The sequence below is a fragment of the Acartia tonsa genome, chromosome 10 (genome assembly GCF_053477335.1).
Source record: "Acartia tonsa isolate MP-2025a chromosome 10, ASM5347733v1, whole genome shotgun sequence".
NCBI lineage: Eukaryota > Metazoa > Arthropoda > Copepoda > Calanoida > Acartiidae > Acartia > Acartia tonsa.
In genome coordinates this window covers 26,965,937-26,986,767 of record NC_137269.1, presented here as the reverse complement: position 1 = coordinate 26,986,767, position 20,831 = coordinate 26,965,937, and the positions used below count along the sequence as shown (strand labels likewise).

General features: G+C 37.9%; 1 protein-coding gene across 1 annotated transcript in view; it reads left to right on the top strand.

Moving 5' to 3' along the window:
- The window catches only part of unc-13-4A (BAI1 associated protein 3), a 253,039-nt gene that overhangs the window by 106,794 nt on the left and 125,414 nt on the right, over nucleotides 1–20,831 (top strand). The window contains exons 42-44 of the mRNA XM_080174126.1: nucleotides 16,465–16,575; nucleotides 17,048–17,122; nucleotides 18,047–18,148. Coding sequence (XP_080030252.1) covers nucleotides 16,465–16,575; nucleotides 17,048–17,122; nucleotides 18,047–18,148 — 288 coding nt within the window. The remainder of the gene's footprint in view (nucleotides 1–16,464; nucleotides 16,576–17,047; nucleotides 17,123–18,046; nucleotides 18,149–20,831) is intronic.

The window sequence follows — 20,831 nt, the reverse complement described above, 5'->3', positions numbered from 1 at the left end:
TTATAAAAAAGTAACAGGATGTCTTTCTTTATGTGTGTTAAAGATGATTTCGCCATCCAATGGACCAATATGGTTCTTCGGTTATAGTCCTTTCCATGACATCGCTCCATATGGGGCGATGATTTTCTATAGCTCCTTCAAGGAGCTATAGCATAGCCTCTTATCATATGGAGCGATGTGATAGCCCCTTTTAAGGAGCGTTCATATCGCCTCTTATGATAAGAGGCTATGCTATAGCTCCTTCATGGCCTCTTAATAGCTCCTTTGAAGGGGCGTTAATATCGCCTCTTATGATAAGAGGCTATACTATAGCCCCATGATGGCTCCTTCATAGCCTCTCCATCGCCCCTCCATAGTCCTTTACCTCCAGTGCCCCTTCATCGCTCCTTCATCGCCCCTACATCGCTCCTTCATCTCTCCTTCTTGAAATTTATATTAAATTGTACTTTGATGGCCCCTACATCGCCCCTACATCGCCCCTACATCGCCCATACATCGCTCCTTCATCTCTAATTCTTGAATTTTATATTACATTGTACTTTGATGGCCCCTACATCGCTCCTCCATCGCCCCTACATCGCTCATACATCGCCCCTACATCGCTCCTTCATCTCTCCTTCTTGAAATTTATATTACATTGTACTTTGATGGCCCCTACATCGCTCCTCCATCGCCCCTTCATCGCTCCTCCATCGCCCCTACATCGCTCCTTCATCTCTCCTTCTTGAAATTTATATTACATTGTACTTTGATGGCCCCTACATCGCTCCTCCATCGCCCCTTCATCGCTCCTACATCGCCCCTACATCGCTCCTTCATCTCTCCTTCTTGATATTTATATTACATTGTACTTTGATGGCCCCTACATCGCTCCTACATCGCTCCTACATCGCTCCTCCATCGCCCCTTCATCGCTCCTTCTCCAAATTTATATAACATTGCAACTTGATGGCCCCTACATCGCTGCTACATCGCTCCTCCATCGCTCCTACATCGCCCCTTCATCGCTCCTTCCACAAATTTATATTACATTGTACTTTGATGGCCCCTACATCTCTCCTCCATCGCTCCTCCATCGCCCCTTAATAGCCCCTTACCTTAATTTATATAAAAAAGCCCCTACATAGCCTCTCCATCGCCCCTTAATAGCTCCTTACCTTAATTTATATAACATAGCCCCTACATAGCCTCTCCATCGCCCCTTAATAGCCCCTTATCTTAATTTATATAACAAAGCCCCTACATAGCCTCTCAATCGCCCCTAATAGCCCCTTACCTTTATTTATATAACAAAGCTCCTACATAGCCTCTCCATCGCCCCTTAATAGTCCCTTACCTTAATTTATATAACATAGCTCTTACATAGCCTCTCAATCGCCCCTTAAAAGCCCATTACCTTAATTTATATAACATAGCCCCTACATAGCCTCTCCATCGCCCCTTACCTTAATTTATATAACATAGCCCCTACATAGCCTCTCCATCGCCCCTTAATAGCTCCTTACCTTAATTTATATAACATAGCCCCTACATAGCCTCTCCATCGCCCCTTAATAGCCCCTTACCTTAATTTATATAACATAGCCTCTACATAGCCTCTCCATCGCCCCTTAATAGCCCCTTACCTTAATTTATATAACATAGCCCTACATAGCCTCTCCATCGCCCCTTAATAGCCCCTTACCTTAATTTATATAGCATAGCCCCTACATAGCCTCTCCATCGCCCCTTAATAGCCTCTTACCTTAATTTATATAATCCTTACCTTAATATATATAACATAGCCCCTACATAGCCTCTCCATCGCCCCTAAATAGCCCCTTACCCTAATTTATATAACATAGCCCCTACATAGCCTCTCCATCGCCCCTTAATAGCTCCTTACCTTAATTGATATAACATAGCCCCTACATAGCCTCTCCATTGCCCCTTAATAGCCCCTTACCTTAATTTATATAACATAGCCTCTACATAGCCTCTCCATCGCCCCTTAATAGCCCCTTACCTTAATTTATATAACATAGCCCTACATAGCCTCTCCATCGCCCCTTAATAGCCCCTTACCTTAATTTATATAGCATAGCCCCTACATAGCCTCTCCATCGCCCCTTAATAGCCTCTTACCTTAATTTATATAATCCTTACCTTAATATATATAACATAGCCCCTACATAGCCTCTCCATCGCCCCTAAATAGCCCCTTACCCTAATTTATATAACATAGCCCCTACATAGCCTCTCCATCGCCCCTTAATAGCCCCTTACCTTAATTTATATAACATAGCCTCTACATAGCCTCTCCATCGCCCCTTAATAGCCCCTTACCTTAATTTATATAACATAGCCCTACATAGCCTCTCCATCGCCCCTTAATAGCCCCTTACCTTAATTTATATAGCATAGCCCTACATAGCCTCTCCATCGCCCCTTAATAGCCCCTTACCTTAATTTATATAGCATAGCCCCTACATAGCCTCTCCATCGCCCCTTAATAGCCTCTTACCTTAATTTATATAATCCTTACCTTAATATATATAACATAGCCCCTACATAGCCTCTCCATCGCCCCTTAATAGCCCCTTACCTTAATTTATATAACATAGCCTCTACATAGCCTCTCCATCGCCCCTTAATAGCCCCTTACCTTAATTTACAAAACATAGCCCTACATAGCCTCTCCATCGCCCCTTAATAGCTCCTTACCTTAATTTATATAGCATAGCCCCTACATAGCCTCTCCATCGCCCCTTAATAGCCTCTTACCTTAATTTATATAATCCTTACCTTAATATATATAACATAGCCCCTACATAGCCTCTCCATCGCCCCTAAATAGCCCCTTACCCTAATTTATATAACATAGCCCCTACATAGCCTCTCCATCGCCCCTTAATAGCCTCTTACCTTAATTTATATAACATAGGCCCTACAAAGCATCTCCATCGCCCCTTAATAGCCCCTTACCTTAATTATATAACATAGCCCCTACATAGCCTCTCCATCGCCCCTTAATAGCCTCTTACCTTAATTTATATAACATCTCTCCTACATCGCCCCTTCATCGCTCCTTCTCCAAATTTATATTACATTGCAACTTGATGGCCCCTACATCGCTGCTACATCGCTCCTTCATCACTCCTACATCGCCCCTCCATCGCTCCTACATCGCTCCTTCTCCAAATTTATATTAAATTGTACTGTGATGGCCCCTACATCGCTCCTACATCGCTCCTTCATCGCTCCTACATCGCCCCTTCATCGCTCCTTCTCCAAATTTATATTACATTGTACTTTGATGGCCCCTACATCGCCCCTACATCGCCCCTCCATCGCCCCTCCATCGCTCCTACATCGCCCCTCCATCGCTCCTTCATCGCTCCTTCTCCAAATTTATATTACATTGTACTTTGATGGCTCCTACATCGCCCCTCCATCGCTCCTACATCGCCCCTCCATCGCTCCTACATTGCTCCTTCATCGCTCCTTCTCCAAATTTATATTAAATTGTACTGTGATGGCCCCTACATCGCTCCTACATCGCTCCTACATCGCTCCTTCATCGCTCCTACATCGCCCCTTCATCGCTCCTTCTCCAAATTTATATTACATTGTACTTTGATGGCCCCTACATCGCCCCTCCATCGCTCCTACATCGCCCCTCCATCGCTCCTACAACGCTCCTTCATCGCTCCTTCTCCAAATTTATATTAAATTGTACTGTGATGGCCCCTACATTGCTCCTACATTGCTCCTTCATCGCTCCTACATCGCCCCTTCATCGCTCCTTCTCCAAATTTATATTACATTGCAACTTGATGGCCCCTACATCGCTCCTACATCGCTCCTCCATCGCTCCTTCATCGCTCCTATATCGCCCCTTCATTGCTCCTTCTCCAAATTTATATTACATTGCAACTTGATGGCCCCTACATCGCCCCTTAATAGCCCCTTACCTTAATTTATATAACAAAGCTCCTATATGGCCTCTCTATCGCCCCTTAATAGCCACTTAATTTAATTATATAACATTGCCCCTACATAGCCTCTCCATCGCCCCTTAATAGCCCCTTACCTAAATTTATATAACAAAGCTCCTATATAGCCTCTCCATCGCCCCTTAATAGCCCCTTACCTTAATTATGTAACATAGCCCCTACATAGCCTCTCAATCGCCCCTTAATAGCCTCTTACCTTAATTTATATAACATAGCTCTTACATAGCCTCTCAATCGCCCCTTAAAAGCCCATTACCTTAATTTATATAACATAGCCCCTACATAGCCTCTCCATCGCCCCTTACCTTAATCTATATAACAAAGCTCCTACATAGCCTCTCCATCGCCCCATAATAGCCTCTTACCTTAATTATGTAACATAGCCTCTACATAGCCTCTCCATCGCCCCTTAATATCCCCTTACCTTAATTATATAACATAGCTCCTACATAGCCTCCCCATCGCCCCTTAATAGCCCCTTACCCGAATTTATATAACATAGCCCCTAAATAGCCTCTCCATCGCCCCTTAATAGCCCCTTACCTTAATTTATATAACATAGCCCCTACATAGCCTCTCCATCGCCCCTTAATAGTCCTTTACCTTAATTTATATAAAATAGCCCCTATATAGCCTCTCCATCGCCCCTTAATAGCAAATTTATATAACATAGCCGCTACATAGCCTCTCCATCGCCCCTTAATAGCTCCTTACCTTAATTTATATAACATAGCCTCTCCATCGCCCCTTAATAGCCCTCCATCGCCACTTAAAAGCCCCTTACCTTAATTTATATAACATAGCCTCTACATACATACAGACAAAGATCCTGTTACTTTATTATAAGGATTAAAATAAAATAGTTATTAACCTCCCCAGGACCTATGAGAAGCTACCCTATTAAAGAGAACGATCTCAGGACCTATAGGAATCTTCACTGTAAAGGAGAACCATATTGGTTCAGCGGTTAGCAAGATCCTTCGGTACAGACAGACATTCATACATACAGACAAAGATTCTGTTAATTTATTTTAAGAAATACAGATAAAATTGTTATAAACCTTTCCAGGCCTAAAACCATCTCAGGACCTAATTTCTGCCGTTGACAACTCGAGTTAAGTTACTATATTATTTTTACAATGTTTAACTTATCTGTTATTATTGGCTGACGAAAAGTTTGGGCAAAAAAAAAGATTTATCCTTCAATGAAATATCTCTCCAGTATAATTTTGGCAAGTGCTAATTTATTAAGAATAAAGTTTGCCACAAATTTACCAAAAAATCTCATTGTCATTTCGCCAGGGAGGATTAGGATAGTTCCCAAAGTGTTATAAGTTGGCTTATCCAAGAGTGCTGTCTAGTCTCCAAAGTTTTATAATACCGTTTTCTTATTCGTTAGATTAACAACCTTGGGGACTTTTTATTGTTTTGTGATTGTTTAGTTCATTAAGTTGAGTGTCTAAATGTTTTAACCACTAATTCTAAACTAAAGAAGGGGTAATTTTGTGAATCATCAATGGGAATAATTAATATATAAACATACATATATATACAGTGTTTTTTTTTATGAGAGCATTTTTGAAAGCAATTTTACCCTACTTATAGTTATCAGAATTTAATGAGTAATGGCTTATTCTCTTCGTTTTTTATAACCATTAACAGAAAAGCAAAAAAATATTTCAGTTTTTATTTAAAAAGTACAGTAAATTCAAAATTTCAAAACATGGGTGTCAACATCTAAAATAGTTATTTCTCGCATAGTATTATAAACGGCTTTCCGCGGATATAAAAAGTACAATTATGAGATTAAAACTAGTTTTTTTAGGCCCGAGGTGCCGAAGGCACCGGCTAAAAAAACTGGGTTTAATCTTATGATTGTACATATCTATATTCGTAGAAAGCTGGATATAATACGATGCTAGACATAGTTTTTTCGTATGGATGAGAACCGGTTCCTATCCACCGGATTCAAATGAATACGAGAAATGGTTTTAGCGCATTTTTCTTATGCTCAAATCTTCTACCCTTTCCAAGAATGGAGGGAGTACATTGGGGGGCCAGTATTCCCTCCCTGGTTGAGATATGGCCTTCAAATTTCAAAATGTTCTAGTACATGTCACAAATAGTATCTATATAAATTTTTAGCTCTATATCTCAACTTTGAAGCGTTTTGCAGCCATTCTTGCAAAGGTAGATTATAAGAAAAATGCACTAAAACCATTTTTAGATGTTGACACCTAAGTTTTAAATTTTTTAATTTACTGTACTTTTTGAATAAAAACTGAAATATTTTTTGCTTTTCTATTAAAGGTTATAAAAAAGAAGAGAAAAAGCCATTAATCATTAAATTCTGATAACTATAAGTAAGGTAAAATTGCTTTCAAAAAAGTTCTCATAAAAAACACACTGTATATATGTATATATATCATTTTATCGACAATCGTCTTATCCCTGTAGATCTCTGATTATCAGAGCATTTTTGAAATATTTGCTGCTTATTTTTTGGCTGCCTTTGGCAAAATAATTTTTTTTCATAAAAAATGTATACAAAATTATCGTATTAATTTGGTAAATATATCATTGCACTTGAATTATTTTTAAGTCACTAACGGCTAATCCCATAGATGACCCTAGGAGTACTTTAATGAATAGATGTGGTGGAGAGGGGGGGGAGGGGGAAGGTTAAGAATTTAAGGGAAGTGATACCTTCCGGGGGCTGAAAGTGTTGGTCCCCTCCCCAAAATGAAAACTTTTCCTGCGAGTAAAATAAGCTTCAATGTAAAGGAGAAGCATATCGGTTCAGTTGATACTGATAAACATCCTGTTACGTTAATGTAAATATTAGTTTAAGGATAGTCTGTATAATCTCAGGGAGAAAGGAAACATTAGGCAATTTTTACAATAGTCTCCAAAGTTTTATAATGAAGTTTTCTTATTCGTTGGCTCAAAACTTTGGGGACTTTTGTCATATTTTGGTTGTAGTGTTGCAATTTTGTGTATCGTTATTAGGGATGGATAAAAATTTATCGGCCATTGTCTTATTCCTTTAGATCCTTGGTATAATCAACTGAATAACAGTTCCAACAACAAAAATTAAGATATTGCTTCGCTTTTTATGGACAAATATCCTGTTATTTTATTATAAGGAAAAAAAATAAACTATCTTAAAATCATCTCAGGACTCAGCGGTTAGCAAGATCCTACGGTATAGACAGACAGACATACATCATATCGGTTTAGCAGCAAACGAGATCCTTTGCTACAGACAAAAAAAAACTTTGTATATCGACTAGCGGCTACGCCCCCAGCATCTATTGGCTCTGTATTCAAAGGGGAATGAATTAAAGCCTAAAACCTTCCCAGGACTTAAAATAGAATAGCCTAAAACCATCCCTCGACTTAAAATAAAATAGCCTAAAGCCATTACAAGACAAATATTAAGCTTACCTGAAATAGAAAGCCCAATCTGTTTAGTAGTTATTGAGATCTTAAGTTTCAGAACAGAAAGCCTTATTAACGTGGACAAACGCAGGATGTTTCGGACAAATGTCGGAGTGGACATTATATAAGTAAAACGCAGAAGTGTCTATAATATCTTAAAAATTAGGTTTCAACAACATTTGTTTAGTTATTTCTACACAGGTTAGGTTAGGTTAAGATATAAATATACAAATAAGCCCCCTGCAGGGGTTAGGCATATAAAAAAACATATTTGACAGTTGTAAACAATGTGAGAAAAAAATATGTTTTAGTTTAATGAAATGTTCTATCTGTTTCAAACCTTTGCCTTTCGATAGAACTTACCTACTTTGGAAAACTGTTAGACTGATTTTAAAATTTCAGTCTGTGAGAAAAGATATTCAAGATTTTTTTTTGTTTTGAAAGATTTTTATCTTATAAATAAAATAAAAGACACTCCTGCGTTTTACATAAGCAATGTCCACTCCGACGATTGTCCCATTCCTAGGTTTGTCCACTCCAACGTTTGTTTATGTTTTACTACTTTATATAATAGGATAATATGTATTCTTCTTTTATATTTCTCTTTTCTTATTCACTTGCAGCTGCGCTCTTTTTAATGTAAGGAGGCAGAAAAATAGCCTAAACCAATTAGGGGCTTAAATCTGAAAATGAAAAAGCAAAAAACCATCCCATGACCTATGTGAAGCTTCCCTTAACCCATTAGTGCCGAACCGGACATTAAAACCCGGTTCCGAAAAATGGAAAAAAAAACGGTTTCCGGCTCCATAATTGCATCATTCTCAGTATGAATTCCTCCTCTACTACCCTGGCTTTCATTTCCCCCTGGAACAGGCAGTTTAGCTTACTTCCGTTTTATGGTATAGCTCAACAAAATTTGAAAATCATGAAATTCAAAATACCCCTTCTAACTTTTTTGTTTTTATAGTAAAGTCGCTGATTTTTTTCGTGAAATCTAATGTTTATTGACAAGTACATCTATATGTGAACTCGTTTTATTCAAATTATTATTTTTTATATGATTTTTTTATCGTTTTTTTACGCCCTATTATGACCCGGTTCGGCTTGGCCATACATACCCGAAAATTTTAATACCCGGCTCGGTTTCGGTTTTTATTACCCGGTTTTAACTTTTCAACCAATAAAAATAACAATTAACGTCATTAGTAAGGGTTTGAGCCACCATAATAACCCTAGTAATCTCTATAGGTGTCACCCAATAGTTTTATGATCGTTTTCTGATATGTAACACCCAAATTTTATATGTTCTTTTTTTGTAGTGTGTGTCTTTTAAAACTTCGAGCAACGGTTTTTTTTACCCGAAAACGGCGGCACCTATAGCCGAAACACTAAATTTGAAATAAATCGCTTCGTATTATACTTGTAGCTCTTTAGATTACATGAGGTTGTGTAGTTTTCAATTACGGATCGTATCAAAGTTCTAAAAAGTGTTCATCTCACTTTTGGCGTTCAAAAATTACATTTTTCGATTTTTGGTCAAAATAACCGGGTTTATACAGGTCAACCAGGTTTTAAAACTGGGGGAAAGCACCAAAAACGGGTGTTAATGCCTGGTTGGTATTTATGGCCAAGCCGAACCGGGTTTTTTTGCAACTTTCCTGTGCACGCCACTAGAGCAAAACAAAAAAATACGAATTCCGTTTTGACCATTATAAAGCTTCCCTGAAACTTACAGCTCGATCGGCCCATAAAAGTGGCGCTCGGCACTAATGGGTTAAATGGAGAATTTAGTCAGTTTATGAAATTTTTAAGCTTCAGACCAAAAAAAATACTTTTTTTGTTAAAAGAGAGACTTTTCTACAATTAGGGTTAGTCCTTTCGTCATTGCTCTTCTCATTAAGTTAAGCATGTGGTTTTCTCTGCTATTGTTAAAGATAGACTGTTGAGATTTTTAGTGAATATTCCCATGACATATGTATATCCAGTCTATAAATTATTTTGTCTGTCTCTCAATTATGCTTCAAAAGACTTAGGTTTCGTGATAATCTTTGAGTAATAGCATATTCTCTTAAAGTCTGCTCTATAACTTACTTTGTCTGTTTGTCCATTATATGATCCTTATTCAATATTCTATTTAACTAAAAAATTTCATTCTCTTAGTTTATTTTTTTTTCTTAATTTCATTATGTTATTATATTATTTATATTTATCTTATTAATTCATTATATTTTCATTATAATTTTCCTTTTTAAATGCGAAACTTTTCTATAGTAAGGATTGGTTTGTCCGTACGTCCAAACGGTTTGACGACATTTTCTTTAATTTAGACATGTTATAAATATCCTATCGATTTCAAACTTTGCAGAATGATTTCTATAACAGTTGGGTACAATACTATATTCATTACTAGAAAGTATGTACGTCCATTTTTTTGTATAATATCATTGTCCCATTCATCTGGGTTTTGGAGTAATGTTTCTTAGGACAACAAGGTTTAGTATTATAATCAAATACTAAAAATAAAATTATGCCCTTTTACTATATTCTATACTAGCAGATTCGCCCCTAGCCTCTAGGGGCTTTGCCCCAAGAGGTGATAAAAATTTTTTTTGGCGAAATTCGTAATAGGACCAAGAAAATCTTCAGCAAAAAAAAAATGGGGGGGGATTTTTTTGTTTTTGGGGGGGTTGGGGGTATCCCACCCCCCAAGAAAATAGCCTAAAACCACCACAGGACCAGTAGGTATATTCCCTGAATAGTAGAATATAATCGGTCCAGTGGTTACCGAGATCTTAAGGACTGACAGACGGACAGACAGACGGACAGACAGACAGATTGATGGACAGACATCATTCTACTTTGTATTATAGATTTACGCTAATTTTAACAAAATTTATGTTTGACCTCCTGATTTTAGAGCTTTGCTTTTGTGAATGTTGTTATCCTTGTTATCTTGCTTTTTTTTCCTTTTTCATAACCTATTATATAAAGTAGTAATCTTTTTTTTGTCTGTAGAAAAGCTAACCGCTGAACCTATATGGTTCTCCTTTACAGTGAAGCTTCTTTTAAGTTCATAGAGGGTTTATAATTATTTTGAGGGAGGGTATCTCCACCCTCCCAGAAAATTCACCCCAAGAAAAATATTACCCAATCCCCTCAAAAAATCTTTTTAACTTTTTAAAAGCAAAGCTTTTCTATATTAAGGATCAGTCCGTACGTCTGTAACGGTTAGCTATTTTCGTTAATTTAGGCATGTGATTCCTGTAGTAGAAAGGTACGATTTAGAAAGTCTATAATCATTATCAGAATATCCGTACGTCCATTTTAAGCATACTAATTATTAACTTAGAACAAATTTTTATGTATCAAAATTATCCGATTAATCTGATTTCTGGGATACTGATTCCTAGGACAACAAAATAGAATGTTATAAGCGAATCATATCTATAATCAAGTCCAAAAAATGTGAGTACGTCCTTAAGCATTTTCCTGCATGTAAGCAATTTCTCAATAAATTTACTTACAATTTTGTTTCGAATTTTAAATTTATGTTCTGACTATTCAGTTCTGACACTCTACATTATTAATGTTCATTAAACTTTTTTCTACCGTTTCAGAGCTTTGCTTTTATAAATGTTGTCATCCTTGTCATCCTTTTAAAACTTAAATTTAAAACTGTAGAGGGTCACATTCCTTCCTTACCTTAATGCCCTACCTTCTATAATGAAGGGGCAATACAATTACAGAGGCTGTACAGGAGCCATAAAGGGCCTATGTTATATAAATTAAGGTAAGGGGCGATGAAGAGGCTATGAAGGGGCTATGTTATATAAATTAAGGTAAGAGGCTATTAAGGGGCGATGGAGAGGCTATGTAGGGGCTATGTTATATAATTAAGGTAAGGGGCTATTAAGGGGCGATGGAGATGCTTTGTAGGGGCTATGTTATATAAATTAGGGTAAGGGGCTATTTAGGGGCGATGGAGAGGCTATGTAGGGGCTATGTTATATATATTAAGGTAAGGATTATATAAATTAAGGTAAGAGGCTATTAAGGGGCGATGGAGAGGCTATGTAGGGGCTATGCTATATAAATTAAGGTAAGGATTATATAAATTAAGGTAAGAGGCTATTAAGGGGCGATGGAGAGGCTATGTAGGGGCTATGCTATATAAATTAAGGTAAGGAGCTATTAAGGGGCAATGGAGAGGCTATGTAGGGCTATGTTATGTAAATTAAGGTAAGGGGCTATTAAGGGGCGATGGAGAGGCTATGTAGAGGCTATGTTATATAAATTAAGGTAAGGGGCTATTAAGGGGCGATGGAGAGGCTATGTAGGGGCTATGTTATATAAATTAAGGTAAGGAGCTATTAAGGGGCGATGGAGAGGCTATGTAGGGGCTATGTTATATAAATTAGGGTAAGGGGCTATTTAGGGGCGATGGAGAGGCTATGTAGGGACTATGTTATATATATTAAGGTAAAAATTATATAAATTAAGGTAAGAGGCTATTAAGGGGCGATGGAGAGGCTATGTAGGGGCTATGCTATATAAATTAAGGTAAGGGGCTATTAAGGGGCGATGGAGAGGCTATGTAGGGCTATGTTATATAAATTAAGGTAAGGGGCTATTAAGGGGCGATGGAGAGGCTATGTAGAGGCTATGTTATATAAATTAAGGTAAGGGGCTATTAAGGGGCGATGGAGAGGCTATGTAGGGGCTATGTTATATAAATTAGGGTAAGGGGCTATTTAGGGGCGATGGAGAGGCTATGTAGGGGCTATGTTATATATATTAAGGTAAGGATTATATAAATTAAGGTAAGAGGCTATTAAGGGGCGATGGAGAGGCTATGTAGGGGCTATGCTATATAAATTAAGGTAAGGGGCTATTAAGGGGCGATGGAGAGGCTATGTAGGGGCTATGTTATATAAATTAAGGTAAGGAGCTATTAAGGGGCGATGGAGAGGCTATGTAGGGGCTTTTTTATATAAATTAAGGTAAGGGGCTATTAAGGGGCGATGGAGGAGCGATGGAGGAGAGATGTAGGGGCCATCAAAGTACAATGTAATATAAATTTGTGGAAGGAGCGATGAAGGGGCGATGTAGGAGCGATGGAGGAGCGATGTAGCAGCGATGTAGGGGCCATCAAGTTGCAATGTTATATAAATTTGGAGAAGGAGCGATGAAGGGGCGATGGAGGAGCGATGTAGGAGCGATGTAGGAGCGATGTAGGGGCCATCAAGTTGCAATGTAATATAAATTTGGAGAAGGAGCGATGAAGGGGCGATGGAGGAGCGATGTAGGAGCGATGTAGGAGCGATGTAGGAGCGATGTAGGAGCGATGTAGGGGCCATCAAGTTGCAATGTAATATAAATTTGTAGAAGGAGCGATGAAGGGGCGATGGAGAGGCTATGTAGAGGCTATGTTATATAAATTAAGGTAAGGGGCTATTAAGGGGCGATGGAGAGGCTATGTAGGGGCTATGTTATATAAATTAGGGTAAGGGGCTATTTAGGGGCGATGGAGAGGCTATGTAGGGACTATGTTATATATATTAAGGTAAAAATTATATAAATTAAGGTAAGAGGCTATTAAGGGGCGATGGAGAGGCTATGTAGGGGCTATGCTATATAAATTAAGGTAAGGGGCTATTAAGGGGCGATGGAGAGGCTATGTAGGGCTATGTTATATAAATTAAGGTAAGGGGCTATTAAGGGGCAATGGAGAGGCTATGTAGGGGCTATGTTATATCAATTAAGGTAAGGAGCTATTAAGGGGCGATGGAGAGGCTATGTAGGGGCTATGTTATATAAATTAGGGTAAGGGGCTATTTAGGGGCGATGGAGAGGCTATGTAGGGGCTATGTTATATATATTAAGGTAAGGATTATATAAATTAAGGTAAGAGGCTATTAAGGGGCGATGGAGAGGCTATGTAGGGGCTATGCTATATAAATTAAGGTAAGGGGCTATTAAGGGGCGATGGAGAGGCTATGTAGGGCTATGTTATATAAATTAAGGTAAGGGGCTATTAAGGGGCGATGGAGAGGCTATGTAGGGGCTATGTTATATAAATTAAGGTAAGGAGCTATTAAGGGGCGATGGAGAGGCTATGTAGGGGCTATGTTATATAAATTAGGGTAAGGGGCTATTTAGGGGCGATGGAGAGGCTATGTAGGGACTATGTTATATATATTAAGGTAAGGATTATATAAATTAAGGTAAGAGGCTATTAAGGGGCGATGGAGAGGCTATGTAGGGGCTATGCTATATAAATTAAGGTAAGGGGCTATTAAGGGGCGATGGAGAGGCTATGTAGGGCTATGTTATATAAATTAAGGTAAGGGGCTATTAAGGGGCGATGGAGAGGCTATGTAGAGGCTATGTTATATAAATTAAGGTAAGGGGCTATTAAGGGGCGATGGAGAGGCTATGTAGGGGCTATGTTATATAAATTAGGGTAAGGGGCTATTTAGGGGCGATGGAGAGGCTATGTAGGGGCTATGTTATATATATTAAGGTAAGGATTATATAAATTAAGGTAAGAGGCTATTAAGGGGCGATGGAGAGGCTATGTAGGGGCTATGTTATATAAATTAGGGTAAGGGGCTATTTAGGGGCGATGGAGAGGCTATGTAGGGGCTATGTTATATATATTAAGGTAAGGATTATATAAATTAAGGTAAGAGGCTATTAAGGGGCGATGGAGAGGCTATGTAGGGGCTATGCTATATAAATTAAGGTAAGGGGCTATTAAGGGGCGATGGAGAGGCTATGTAGGGCTATGTTATATAAATTAAGGTAAGGGGCTATTAAGGGGCGATGGAGAGGCTATGTAGAGGCTATGTTATATAAATTAAGGTAAGGGGCTATTAAGGGGCAATGGAGAGGCTATGTAGGGGCTATGTTATATCAATTAAGGTAAGGAGCTATTAAGGGGCGATGGAGAGGCTATGTAGGGGCTATGTTATATAAATTAGGGTAAGGGGCTATTTAGGGGCGATGGAGAGGCTATGTAGGGGCTATGTTATATATATTAAGGTAAGGATTATATAAATTAAGGTAAGAGGCTATTAAGGGGCGATGGAGAGGCTATGTAGGGGCTATGCTATATAAATTAAGGTAAGGGGCTATTAAGGGGCGATGGAGAGGCTATGTAGGGCTATGTTATATAAATTAAGGTAAGGGGCTATTAAGGGGCGATGGAGAGGCTATGTAGAGGCTATGTTATATAAATTAAGGTAAGGGGCTATTAAGGGGCGATGGAGAGGCTATGTAGGGGCTATGTTATATAAATTAAGGTAAGGAGCTATTAAGGGGCGATGGAGAGGCTATGTAGGGGCTATGTTATATAAATTAAGGTAAGGGGCGATGGAGAGGCTATGTAGGGGCTATGTTATATAAATTAAGGTAATGGGCTTTTAAGGGGCGATTGAGAGGCTATGTAAGAGCTATGTTATATAAATTAAGGTAAGGGACTATTAAGGGGCGATGGAGAGGCTATGTAGGAGCTTTGTTATATAAATAAAGGTAAGGGGCTATTAGGGGCGATTGAGAGGCTATGTAGGGGCTTTGTTATATAAATTAAGATAAGGGGCTATTAAGGGGCGATGGAGAGGCTATGTAGGGGCTATGTTATATAAATTAAGGTAAGGAGCTATTAAGGGGCGATGGAGAGGCTATGTAGGGGCTTTTTTATATAAATTAAGGTAAGGGGCTATTAAGGGGCGATGGAGGAGCGATGGAGGAGAGATGTAGGGGCCATCAAAGTACAATGTAATATAAATTTGTGGAAGGAGCGATGAAGGGGCGATGTAGGAGCGATGGAGGAGCGATGTAGCAGCGATGTAGGGGCCATCAAGTTGCAATGTTATATAAATTTGGAGAAGGAGCGATGAAGGGGCGATGGAGGAGCGATGTAGGAGCGATGTAGGAGCGATGTAGGGGCCATCAAGTTGCAATGTAATATAAATTTGGAGAAGGAGCGATGAAGGGGCGATGGAGGAGCGATGTAGGAGCGATGTAGGAGCGATGTAGGGGCCATCAAGTTGCAATGTAATATAAATTTGTAGAAGGAGCGATGAAGGGGCGATGTAGGAGCGATGTAGGGGCCATCACAGTACAATTTAATATAAATTTGGAGAAGGAGCGATGAAGGAGCGATGTAGGAGCGATGAAGGAGCGATGTAGGGGCCATCAAGTTGCAATGTAATATAAATTTGGAGAAGAAGCGATGAAGGGGCGATGTAGGAGAGATGAAGGAGCGATGTAGGAGCGATGTAGGGGCCATCACAGTACAATGTAATATAAATTTGAAGAAGGAGCGATGAAGGGGCGATGTAGGAGCGATGGAGGGGCGATGTAGGAGCGATGGAGGGGCGATGTAGGGGCCATCAAAGTACAATGTAATATAAATTTGAAGAAGGAGCGATGAAGGGGCGATGTAGGAGCGATGGAGGGGCGATGTAGGGGCCATCAAAGTACAATGTAATATAAATTTGGAGAAGGAGCGATGGAGGAGCGATGAAGGGGCGATGTAGGAGCGATGTAGGGGCCATCAAGGGACTAAGATATATAAAATCGTGAAGGGGCCATGAAGAGGCGATATTTTATTAAATAGCCCCTTGGGATAAGAGGACATATCATCTCCTCTTTAGAAGGGGCAATAAAGGAGCGATAAAGGATCATTTAATCGCCTCTTAGGGCAAGGGGCTATCAAATCGCTCCTTTCAAGGAGTCATAACATCGCCTCTTGTTATATGGGGCTATTAAATCGCTCCTTTCAAGGAGCCAATACATCGCCCCTTGTCATAAGAGGCGATCAATTAAAATCATCGCCCCATATGGAGCGATGTCATGGAAAGGACTATACCCGGTTCTTCTTTATAGTGAATCTTCTCATAGGTTTAGGGAAGGTTTATAACAATTTTGGGGAAAAGTATAACCACCAACCTAAGTATTTAAAGCATTGCTTACAGACCAAAAACAGATAATAAGATAAATATAAATAAATATATATATTTAGTTGTTGAGTAGACTGGAGAGAAGCCTAGAGCTGGACGAACCGATGACGCCAAGTTTAAAGAATGTGCCCTGCACCTCCAGCACTCTTGATATTGTTTCCACTTTATGCCAGGTATTAGCTAGTAGAGGCTGCAATAGCATAATGTGCTACATTATAAAACACAAAATTACCTCTTCTGTAGATTAAAATTAGTGTTTGAAACGTTTGAACACTCAACTTAATAAACCAACCAATCAAAATTCAGTAAAAGTCCCCAATGTTGTTGAACCAACAAATAAGAAAATGTTATTGTAAAACTTCGGGAACAGCCCATTGTCCCCTCTCTCTCTCTCTGAGATAAACAGCTGAAATATTGGAGAAGATTCTTCATTCAAATGGTTATCTAGTCTATAAATTATATTTGTCTGTCGAAAGGGCTCAGCAAAATACCAATATCTAACCTATTCATTTCTAATTTAGGCTATAATACTGACCATTTAATAAACATCATACTAAAAAAAGATTTCCGATATGGGTTGTAAATTGAAAGAAAAGTCACTACAACGACGACTTTTATCATCTTCTTCAAACTTATTTATTTTAGATCAAAGAGCTGTGGGTATCTTTGAAGTTTACCTATTCAGAAAATACTGAATTTCTACAAGGAAAACTTTATCAGGTCAGAAAATATACCACACTGACTTTTTGTATAAGTTAGGCTTTTTGACATTTAAGACTAATCCAAATAATTAAATTTTGAACCTGATAGACAATAAACTTATATAAAAGAAACTTGATGTCTATCTGTTTGATTTTACCGAAGAATTTCGCTAACTAATGGACTAATATGGATATCCTTTACTGAAAAGCTTCTTACGGGTCCTGGGAAGGTTTATAACTATCAACCTCTCCTCAGATAAATTGCCCCTAGAAAAAATGTGAAGTGAAGGTTGTATATCTTATTTAGCATGGCCAACAGACAGGCAGATGAGCATGGGTAATGGGAATCTTCACACTAAATTTCAACTGTCCATCTTAAATTACGGACTGATAAAATTGACTTGTAGAGTAAATTTGATATTAAAAAAAAGAAAAGTTTGTCAAATGTTAGTATTTAATTCTTTTTTTACTTTTTGACTATAACATTATAATCATATCAAAAGAATTTTTTTTCCAAATATCAAATATGATTTTGAGTTTTGGTATGTAAAATTCGTTTTGTAAATAAAATAAGATATGTTTATAAAATATTTTACTGGTGACGCTACTCTTAATTTTTTGTCTGTTAGTCCGACTCTGTTTCACTAAAATGGAAATAGACGACATTTTTTGCCTTATTCTATATCCATTACTAGCGGCTACGCCTCTAGAAGCCTCTCGGGGCAATTGAAGTGAGTGGGGGTTAGGATTTTTTTGTGGGTGGGGGTAATTTATTTCTTTAGAGGATGGAGATACTGTAAAAATATTTTAAAAACGTTCCCTCGAAATATAATTAAATAGCTTCATTGTAAAGGAGAAACATATCGGTTCAGTGGTTAGCGATATCTTTAGCTACAGACATAAAAAACATTACTACTTTATGTAATAGGATATGTAAATATAGATTGTGAGTGAATGTGTGATACAGTATACAGAAACCGTACAGTACAGATTAGAGGAGACTGGCTTCTATACAGATCTAGCTGCGGACCTGGCTACAGATCAGGTTAGTGGGATAGTTTTGAATATATTTAAATAAAGAATTCACCTTTAACTATGTCTAAACCACCATAAATTACTTTGTACAAACCAATCCTTATAGAAACTTTAAATGTCATTGGTAAAAGGCCTGAAAGAAGGCTGTATAATATGAAATAGAGTATGGACATAAGCGTATATTTCAATGGTTATATTTCGAGTCTTTTTTTCTTCTTTTTTCGCAAAGCTTTAAATAGATTGCCTTTTTTGATACTTTTTTTCATTTTTAAGTTTTAGATGTAGTAATAAAACTACTCAAACCTGATTTTAATCTTTATCGGCTCTATTATAAAAACCCAGAACATGCTTTTTCTACTAAAGGAAAAAAATACAGGTATTATTATTTTCATGCATATTAACCCTTAACGGTCGGGGGGGGGGCGTTGAACGCCCCCCCATCCGGTTTTTTCTATCTCATTTTCTGTGTGTGAAAGATGAAGAGCCCAAACTGCTTGACTTTTTAAGTATGGGTATGACACATAACTGAGAGTTGGAATTTTTTGAATATCTCCATCCTGGCGGGCACAGGATGCCAGCAAACCTGGCAGGGTCATCCAGGTAAAGAGCAAAAATATTTTTTTGACTAAAACAAAGCATTTTATCATACCAAAATACTAAAAAATCCTCTAGTAGTACATCCTTATATGAAATACAGGTGTTCAAGTCACTTTAAGGTTCCAGGTATGATCCTGCAGGTCCTGGTCCTGCAGGTCTCCAGAAATCTTTAAAAGGCTCCTGTGGCCGCAATTTTTGACTTAGAGACTTCAAATTTTAAACTTAAGCTTTTCTTACATGTCTACATAACGTATTAAAATTTCATGAAGATCCGCCGCCGTTTTCCCGCCGACCGCCGAAGGCGGCGGCTGGCAGCTGCCAAGTACAGCTGCGGCCGCTGAAATTTATATTTTGATATTTCTAATGTAAAATTTACATAAAGATAAACATTTTCTGGAAAAAAATTTTTCTTCCAGCTTCAAAAATAAGAAAATTACAGCCGTTTGAAATTTTTAAGTAAAAAAGGACCTACAAACAAAGGTTGTTAAATAAAAGGGTGAAGGAAGCGAAAATTGACTTAGACTTATAAAAGGTCGGAAATTCATTATCAAACAGGGGACTTGCACAAAAAAATTTAGCCCTCTAGCTCTAATAGGAACTGAGATAATAAGGGGGGGCGTTGAACGCCCCCCCCCCCGACTGATTAAGGTGCGGCAAGGGGCCCGACTGTAAAGGGTTAAAAGTAGGTGTCTCATAAGTTCCGCCTTATATGATATCTACCATGTGTTCCAAAATCGCAAAAAGACACAATAGCAATTATTCAAAAATTTGTGGATTTGTTGCAATAATGTAACAGTGTTTCTTTTACTAAATTAAAATTCAGCTGGCTCCCCAATGGCTTGCAACCAGAGATCTAAAGGGATAACAATGGCCAATAATGTACATCCCAAATCAACCATCAAAATTCACTATAAAGTCTTCAAAGACAACGAATAAGAAGACGTTATTATAAAACTTTGGGTGCCAGTGTAATAAACAGCCCATTGTCCCCTCTCTTTCTCTAGCTTGCAACACAGTCTCGGTGAGCACATCAAAAGAACCGTAATAAGGTCTATATAAAAGCTAGATAAGAAATACTATATTACATAACACATAAATACACAAGAATTATATAACACAAAATATAAGAGAAGATATAATTATTAATTTCTGGCAGGGGTGAGTGGCTTAAATTAGCCAATATTTTTGGTTTGATGAAAAAACACTGTATTATTAAAAAAAATATTACATAAGTTATATATAACAGGTAAGGAAATGTTGTGTTAATAATGATAAAGGATTACCTTTACTTTATAGTATTAATGTTATTATGTTAGTCGACACTCAAAGCCAATGTCTGGTTTTGTACAGAACATATTCTGTACTTTACTATTCTTGTGTAATACCAAAGACGTTAATAATGGTATCACCTGCTCTCAGCTTATACCAATAACGAAATTAATTCGGAAAATAAACACGAAACCTATACGTTTTTTCAGCTGTCGCTGGGGGACAACACATCGTAAAATTGACGACCTCTCCATTTGCCCCCCAAATATTATTTTATATTTTTTTTGATTGTTGGTTATACATTATACCTGACCTGCTTTGTTCGGCACAGGACATCAAAAAGAAGAGGTGGGGAAATGCTTTGGCCCCAAACAGGCGCAATTCATTACCATATACAGTTAAGACAAATATCATGCAATCAAAGGGTTGGTTGTCTGCAATGTACTTTTCTACAGGTATGAGGTGAATGACCAAGAGTCTGGCCTTGAGTTAACAAGTTGACTGCTCAGTCCAAGTGCAACTCATCCATACGACATTAGCATTCTTGTGTATTAAAACTATTTAAAAAAATGTATTTACTAAAATGTACAAAAAATGACAAAATATCAATGCAATAGATATTCACAATTGAGTATATTTTTGGACTACTGGGTATCTGTAATTATGATTATATTTTATCAAATATTACATGTACATTCTAAATATTTATTTTTTTATTGTGTGTAAATAATAGAGAGAAAAGTCAACGTTCAAGACAATTTTCTAAATTTTATTTATATGATCGGTATTTATTAATATTTATATTTATTCTTAAATCATAAAGATAT